The 8694-nt window shown below is 35.9% G+C and overlaps 1 protein-coding gene across 2 annotated transcripts in view; it reads right to left on the bottom strand.

Annotated features, from left to right (window-relative positions):
• BVES (blood vessel epicardial substance) overlaps nt 1–8688 on the bottom strand; it is a 40745-nt gene extending 32057 nt beyond the window's left edge. The window contains exons 1-3 of one of the 2 annotated variants that reach the window (XM_011996085.1): nt 8653–8688; nt 5641–5877; nt 1463–1587 (exon numbers count right to left, since the gene is read on the bottom strand). In XM_011996085.1, coding sequence (XP_011851475.1) covers nt 1463–1587; nt 5641–5866 — 351 coding nt within the window. In that variant the 5' untranslated portion in view covers nt 5867–5877; nt 8653–8688. Of the gene's footprint in view, nt 1–1462; nt 1588–5640; nt 5878–8492 lie in introns of both variants that reach the window. The other variant, XM_011996084.1, reaches the window with a different exon arrangement.
• Between the last annotated feature and the right edge of the window lie 6 nt (nt 8689–8694).

Genomic DNA, 8694 nt, shown 5'->3' with positions numbered 1-8694 from the left:
GGCTAATTTTTGTATTTTTCAGTAGAGACACGGTTTTGCTATGTTGGCCAGGCTGGTCTTGAACTCCTGACCTCAGGTGATCCACCCACCTAGGCTTCCCAAAGTGTTGGGATTACAGGCATGTGCCACTTCACTTGGCCTAATTCTTTTCCTCTTTGAAAGCATTTACTCATTAAAGGTTTTTTTGAGCACCTACTGTGTGCCAATCATGTTCGACAGGAAAAGTGGATACAACAGTAAGTGTGTTAGATTACTGTTCCCAATTATTCACTGCTCCCAACCTCTGTAAGAGGACTGTACATCCCCTTACTCCACCCCATGCCCCATATTATCAAACTTGGCCATGTCACTCGTTTTTGCCAATGAAATGTGAACAGAAACAATATATGTCCCTTCTGAGTAAAAGTTTTAAGAGACATTGGGTGTTCCTCTTTTGCTCTCTAGTACTTTTCCCTCTGCCATGACAATGCATGGTCCAAAGAGAACCTGCTGCTTCAGCACAGACCCTGAAATGAATGAGATGCATAGAACAGAATCACAGCTGACACATAGCTGCCAGAGTCAAGATACAAGGTGGGTGAGGAAAAAAGCCCATTTGCTGTTACATATCATTGAGATTTATTACATAGTATAACCTAGAGAAAACTGAGTAATACAGCAAAACAACACAGACTGAGTCACTATGTCTGGACAAGGTTACAATCTAGTTGAATGCCTATTATATATCATCTGTATCATTCAAATTAGAATCTTCTATGAATCGTCTTGTTTTCTGATAGTTTTCTACATGCAAATCTGGCCCCAACCATAAGATTAAGGCAAGCATTATATCTTTTACTTTACTGAATGTTTGTTGTGCTTAGGGAAGTCGGTAAATACATATGGGGTGATTTCTAGGACTCTGCTGTTTTCCTACTCTATTTTTATTCTTGGTATGATCAAGGAATACAACAAGATAAATCAGAGTTGAAAAGAAAAAAATTAAAGACTGGTGTTTTGGTAGCAACCCACCAAATTTGGTGACTTCCTTAAATGAATATTTTGGGCATTAGAAAAATATATAGTTATTACACTAAAAACTAGTATGAACTATTTGTAAATCATTAGAATGTTTACAGAAGTTGCCTATTAGTAAGTAACTTTGTAACTGGGCAGTGATATTTCCAGGTAACATGGGAATATCAATACAAAAAAATCAAGTAATATGACTTAAAAAGGAGAATATTATTCATGTTCTCTCATATGCTATTGAATTTTAAAGTTTTAAAAACTCATTTGTAGAACAAATTTCATGGTACTAAAATGTTTCACTTTCAGGCATATGTAAACAGAAAGCCTAAACTTCAGAGAAATGATATTAAGTGACTAAACATGCTAGATGCTTACTTTTAAGTCTCAACAAAGTACCTTTCAAAGTTTTAGCTTTAAAATCACTTCCTTATTAATTAATTTTAGTAATTACCGGTCTCTTCTTGTATAAAAGATACGACAGATGCAAAATGTTGACACCCAAGAACACAGAGTTCCAGATCATTATATCCAAGGCACATCGGTAGAGAGTGGCCCAGACAATATAAAGGGTACATCCTGTTGAAGAGCAAAGTTAACCTGTTAGATAATCTAGAAGAGCCTAAGCAGGGAGCTTAATAAATTTGATATCCTCTATATATACAGTAGTCCTCCCTTTTCTGAAGGTGATACTTTCTAAGACCCCCAGTGGATGCCTGAAACCATGGATAGTACACAACTCTATAAACACTATGTTTTATCGATCTGATACCCAAGACAGCTAATAAGCGACTACTGGGTGGGTAACACCGATAGTGTGGATAAGTTGGACTAAGGGATGATTCACATCCCAGGCAGGATAGGGCAGAACACTGCAAGATTTCATTGCACTATTCAGAATGTCTTGCATTTAAAACTTACGAATTGTTTATTCTTGGTATTTTCCATTTAATATTATTGGACTGTTGTTGACCACAGAAAGTGAATCCCCCACTGGATGTGGGGGCTACTGTAGATCAAACACATTTAAGAACTATCTAAGCCAAATATCACATTGTTTCATTTTGTCTTTTGTCCAGTGACCAAAAAAACCCAAATATATGCTTTGTTGAATAAAAGCTGTATTAAAAATATACAGGAAATACAAAGTATAAAAATATTTTTAAAGAGGAAAAATCCATAATTCTACTACTTAAAAAAGGCCATTAAATATCAAATAATTTAATTCTGCCTTACAAAATTAGTTTTCATACAGTTTTACCTGACGGCAAACCTAGCACAGATACAATTTTAAAATCTCCTTTTTAACTTATTCTAGTGATTTTCCCATTTCATTAAACTCTTTGCAAGCATAGTTTTAAATGACTGCAACTGATTAAACCATAATTTATTTAACCCTCCCCCTACTGCTGGAAAGACAAGATTTTGAGGGTATAATTTTTGACAAGTAGAAAAAAAAAATTTATACATACAAATTTTTCTGTATTTGTGATTGTTTACTTAGTCTAGATTACCTGAAGGTGAATCTAGGGAATGAACTTTATAGTTTTTTACAATATTGAAGAATTGTTTTCCAAAACGTTTTTACAAATTTGCAATCCTACTAGCTAGAAATACCAATATCAAGTTGTCAGTATAGTCATGCGTCGTTCAATGACAGGGATATATTCTGAGAAATATTTCATTAGATGATTTTGTTGCTGTGTGAACATCATAGAGTATACGTACATAAACCCAGATGGCACAGTCTACTACACTATAGGGTGTAAACCAATATAGTACAGCTTGTTATTGTACTGAATATTGAATACTGCAGGCAACTATAGCACAATGGTAAGTATTTATATATCTAAATATATCTAAACATGGAAAAGGTGAACATGTGGTACTATACTATGGGACCATTTTCGTTATATGATGCATGACTGTATTATAAAATGTGAAAACTCCTAACTTGATAGTGAGGAATTATGTATACTTTATTTTGCATTTCCATGATTACTGGTGAGCCTGCATATTTTACCAAAATGTTTTAGCCATCTGAATTTTCCCCTGGTGATTATCCATTTAACTCTGAGAATCTTCCTGTGTTTTCTTATTGATTCTCTTACCTTATATAAAATATTCCCAGTTTCTTTTGATCAATTTTATGGTAGGAGAGTTAATACAGTGTATACATTTAAAATAAAACTATCATTAAGATATAAATCATTGACACACACATACTCACAAAAGCTAACCTCCCACTTTAAAAGTTACTCACTTGCAATTTTTTATTTCATAAGAATGATTTGAGGCACCTAAATAAAGCCCCAAATGTAAAAATTTAAATATTCTTTAAGTAATATTTCATAGCAAATAGTGAAGCAATTTAAAATATTTTAATAAGGTATACAATGGGAGGATAGAGAAAAACTGGAGGACCTGAATTATAGTCCTGGTTTGGCTGTTTTTTCTCCATCTTAATTTTGGATGGGTGATTTTATTTGTCTAGGTTTCACTTTTTTTAATTTTTTTTTTTTTGAGACAGGGTCTTGCTCTGTCACCCAGGCTGGAGTGCAGTAGCCTCGACATCCCACGCTCAAGCCATCCTCCCACTGCACCCTCCCAAACAGCTGGGACCACAGATGTGTGCCACCATGCCCAGCTACTTTTAAAATTTTTTGTAGACATAGGGTCTCACTACATTGCCCAGGCTGGTTTTGAACTCCTGGCTTCAAGAGATACTCTCACTTCAGCCTAAAAAAGTGCTGGGACTACAGGCGTTAGCCACTATGCCTAGCCTAGGTTTCTCTTTCTGCATTTACAGAATAAAGTGTTAGATTTGATAATATCTTTGGTTCACTCCACCTCTGAAACTCTGTCTTAAAATTCATAATTGATGTTTGCTTTTTTATAGGGTATAGTATTTTTTTTTCCATTCAACTCCCTGTTCCTACTGCTGCGGTCCTCACCTTACTCACAGGTCACACAGCCACTGAGCTTCTACTAACCTTCCAGCCTCTTTTTCCTTGTCATTTATCACTTTTTCTTTTTTTTTTTGAGGCGGAGTCTAGTTCTGTCACCAGGTTGGACAGAGTAATCTGTCACCAGTTTACTTATACATATTAAAATCCATAGCAAGTACATTTTAAAAATATACATTTTACACATACTTATATAAAACCATTTCCTATGTTACCTGTCTTCGGTCTCTGGTCCTTAAAAAAAACTCTTATTAATTGCACAAATTTGGTCCTTGCCAAACACTATGCAGTTTTACAGAATATATGAATTATTCTGCTTCAGGGAAATTCCAAGTGGCACAATCTTGGCCCACTGCAACCTCTGTCTCCTGGGTTCAAGTGATTCTTTTGCCTCAGCCTCTCGAGTAGCTGGGATTACAAGCTCCTGCCACCATGTCCAGCTAGTTTTTGTACTTTTAGTAGAGACAATGTTTCACCATGTTGGCCAAGCTGGTCTCGAACTCCTAACCTCAGGTAATCTGCCCACCTTGGCCTCCCACAGTGCTGGGATTACAGGCATGAGACTGTGTCCAGCCGATTTATCATATATTTTTAAGCACAATGCACTACTCTATGTTCATTCCAATATGCTCAATTTCCTTCTCTTCTGTGCTCTTTGCTCTGATACTGCACACATTCACTCAGAGAAATCCTGCTCATCTTCCAAAATCCAGGTCCCATGTCACCTCCTCAGTGGGATCCTGCTCTGCCCTCCTACTAAGCCTATCACCTTCTCCATGTCCCCCTGGATAATGGGTGCACACCTGCATCCCAGCATCTGATACACCATACTGGGATTGCCCATCTGTTTCTCTACCAGCCCCCACAAGAGTGTCTTTCTCAAGGATGAAGATGGCCTTCCTCAATCTTTGTCTGACACATTACAGGTGCTAAAAAAAATGCATCTGAATAAATGGGCCATTAGGGAAGTAATCACATAGAGAGTAATTTGTCAAGAATCACTGGCTAAAGTAACAGATTCAATTGTTTTAATATTCTGCTGTGAATCAATTTAACTTGCTTCATTAGGGTTACTGGGACCAAAAAAAAATTTGTTTTATTTGAACTACTGTATGTGGGTAATTGTTTTTGTTCCCAATGATTCTTTACTGCCCACAGCAAATATCTTTTCAAGTAATAATAGTTAAAACTATACAGTATTTACTATGTGCAGGCAATATTCCAAGTTAAATATATATATGACACACATTTAATTCATAACAACTTTGGGAAGTGGTATTATTTTTACCCTTATCTGATACATGAGGAAACTGAGGCAGTAGAAAGATTAAATCACTTGCCCAAGTTACAGTTAACAAGATGTAGAACCAGGATTTGAATCACACAATTTGGCTCTAAAGTCCACACTCTTACACATGAATGAATTTTCTGGTATCTGGAAAACCTAAACAACACATGAAAGCACATATAAACAAAGTAAGTAAGGGAGAGATACGGCATGTGAAGGCCTATGCTCTAAGCTAATTGATATACTGCTAATTAACGAAGACTTACATTTTTTGGCTTGCTATGGGCCTGACAAAGAATACTCTGAAGATCTCAATGCAAAGCCCATCTTATGTCAGTTATAGAAAAGTTACATAAAATATTGGTTTAAGTATCTTACCTAGAGTTAACATTCCCCTAAGAAATATCATATGCAGGTGAAGAGTAGTTGGAATAACCAACCCAACTGCAAAACAAATATTTGCTACATGAAAAACCAGATGATGTATCTCTCTCCAATTTTCACAAGCGGTCTCATTGGAAGGCACAGGTATGATGCTTTCTAATTCAGGTGTAAAACCTATGGCAGTTGATTCTCTCAATGGGCTGGACTCTGTATAATTCATTTTGAAAATTCCTGTAAAAACAAGTAAACAAAAGTAAAATCATAAAAATGGCAATTGTATCTTTTTACCTCCATAGGTATTATACCACAATTATTTCTGTGAATTAAATAGACTTCTCTAGTGCTTATGAATTAGACAGACCCAGATTCAAATCCCAACTCTGTCACATATTAAATGTATTCAGTTCCTTACCTGTTAAAGGATGATAATAATACCTCATATGCGTTATGATTAAATGAAATGATACATACTTACCATTATACTTAGCATAGTGCACAACTATTCCCTCATAGGCACATATATACATATACAGACTTGTAGGGAAGGGAGGAGTGAGGGAATTAGTCTTTAAGACAATCACCAATGTTCATAAACCATGGTAATTACAAAGTTATTTAGTCTAGTCTTCCACCAAATTCCCACTGGTGACTGAATCCAAACACAGGAAAAATAACTAGAAAACTAATTATTTGAATACTTAAAAAAATATGAATACCTTCACATCTATTTGAAGGCTTAGGATATTTAGAAGGCTCTATTTGTATACTGCCATTAAATCACTGTACCATACATAATACATTATCATATATGCAAATAATATATAGCCATATAAACATTTATATATACACAGAGAGATACAACATGAAACTTTTATTGTCTAATTTAAATCTCTACTTTATTTCCCATAATAATTCTAGTTGGTAGCATATCACAAATTAAAAAGTAGTAAACTTCCAGTTTACTTATACATATTAAAGTCCATAGCAACTACATTTTAAAAATATACATTTTACACATGCTTATATAAAACCATTTCCTATGGTACCCGTCTTCGGTCTCTGGTCCTTAAAAGAAACTCTATTATTAATTGCACAAATCTGGTCCTTGCCAAATACTATGTAGGTTTACAGAATATATGAATTATTCTGCTTCAGGAAAATTCCAAATGGGGACCCTAAATACATCTAAATTTAGAAATATGTATTTCTTTCAAAATAAGGTCATGCAATTAATCTTACCTTTCTGCTTGTTCTCAACATACTAAAGTAAAGGTTTTAGGTAGTAGAATAATTAATTGGTACAAAATGGGTATTTTGAAAGGATGTTAACAGACAAATGTGAAAGAATTCCACAGCTTAAAGCTGATAAAAAACAAACACACCAATTTACAAACTGTGAATGAAATGATCAAGTCAACTGAAGATCTTTTTACATAATGTTGAAATAGTTCGTAAATAGTAATAGTTGACTTAGATATTGATTTGCTACAAAAAGGGAAGAAACAAAAATTCACCTGTTTTCCAAATGTCTGAACTCAGCAAATATATAAGCCTATCAGGATGGGGGGGGGGAGATCATTATTTTAATAACTCCATTTATACAAAGTTTGCTTTTCAAGGCCAAACGAAAATGAATCTCATAACTTCTGCAGGAGAATGATATGACATGTCCTCTATCACTCATAACCTAACATCACCTACCCTAGCATTACATAGCTTAATAATAACTACCATTTCGACAGCACTGTAGAATGTACCTACACTCCCATTGTCCTGTTTGTCCTCTATGAGGCAGGGACAATATTTATCTATCTATGTACTCCCAAGGCCTAGCCTCTGTAGAGAAGGCCACTGAGGCAGGGAAGAAAGCCACTCTGAAGGAACCTCAACCTGACAAATACTTTTAGAAATCACTGTTCAGTCTCCCCACATCTCAGTAATAAAGCCAGGAGAGTGCCTAGCCTTCCTGAGGTTGACTCAGGTTCTATACCACAAGCCACCAGGGAGCCACATAAGCCAGGGAAAGCCATTTCTGCTCCTCGGGTCTGTTTCTTCCTTGGAATAGGGAAAATTTGAATAGCCTATGGTTCTAACACACATTTACATAATCAGTCAATCAATACATATTCCCCTCGAGTTCACCCAATTTCACCTATGTTGCCTATTAATCCACTATAATTCAATATCAGGCTTTTATAAGTTCTTAAAGTGACATTAAAAGTACCAATTTCTGGTCCAAGAAAAATGACAGGAAAACTACAATTATGACCCAAGAACCAAAAAATATTAGCAATTTTTAGAAGGCAGGGTCATCCTAAGCATGTTTTGATGCACCACACCTTATTAAAGAAATATGTATATACAGAGATACATGCAAAGGCATACAGATGTATCTATATATCTATATAATTGTCTATTGTGAAATGTCAGTTACCTATTGTTGAAAATATTGATCAGATCAGTTTACGTTGATTACCACTTAATCGTTTAGTGGCTTACACTGAACAATTCTTATACAGAGAATAGGCGGAAAGAGAAAGGTTAGACTGCTAAATTGGTAAACTTTTCTGATTAATTTTGACTAAATCAAGAGAAATTATCTTTCCCTCATCAGATCACCAAAGTTGAAGTCCTTAAGTTACCCATACTTGTAAAGTTCCGTTTATCGGTTTTCAAATAGGTGATTGTAGGGCTAAATAGTTAAATGCTGAAACTAACATTAAACCTTTACCAAACTAAAAAACGGAAAAAGGTAACTGCAACGAGCAAGTCTTGCTAGTCGAGTTAATTCATTCTGTAATTCTAACTGAATCTTCACACATCTTCCGAATGGCAAATGGCATTACATTGCTAAGTCTTTTCGCACTTATTCATGCTTCAAAGCAGGCAGTTTCTGGGACTTGTCTGGCCAACAACCCGTTCCCAAAGGCTCGGGGAAGGAGGCTGCGGGTGGGTGGCGTGGACCTCGGGTCACCAGCCATCGGCGCTCTCCCGGGGCCCTCTGACCTCGCTCCTTAAAGGAGGGTCCGCCGCAACGGTCCTCCTCGG

Source organism: Mandrillus leucophaeus, unplaced genomic scaffold (genome assembly GCF_000951045.1).
Source record: "Mandrillus leucophaeus isolate KB7577 unplaced genomic scaffold, Mleu.le_1.0 Scaffold501, whole genome shotgun sequence".
In the NCBI taxonomy this organism is placed as follows: domain Eukaryota; kingdom Metazoa; phylum Chordata; class Mammalia; order Primates; family Cercopithecidae; genus Mandrillus; species Mandrillus leucophaeus.
The sequence above is the reverse complement of the archived record's forward strand: the minus strand, read 5'-3'. Positions and strand labels throughout refer to the sequence as shown.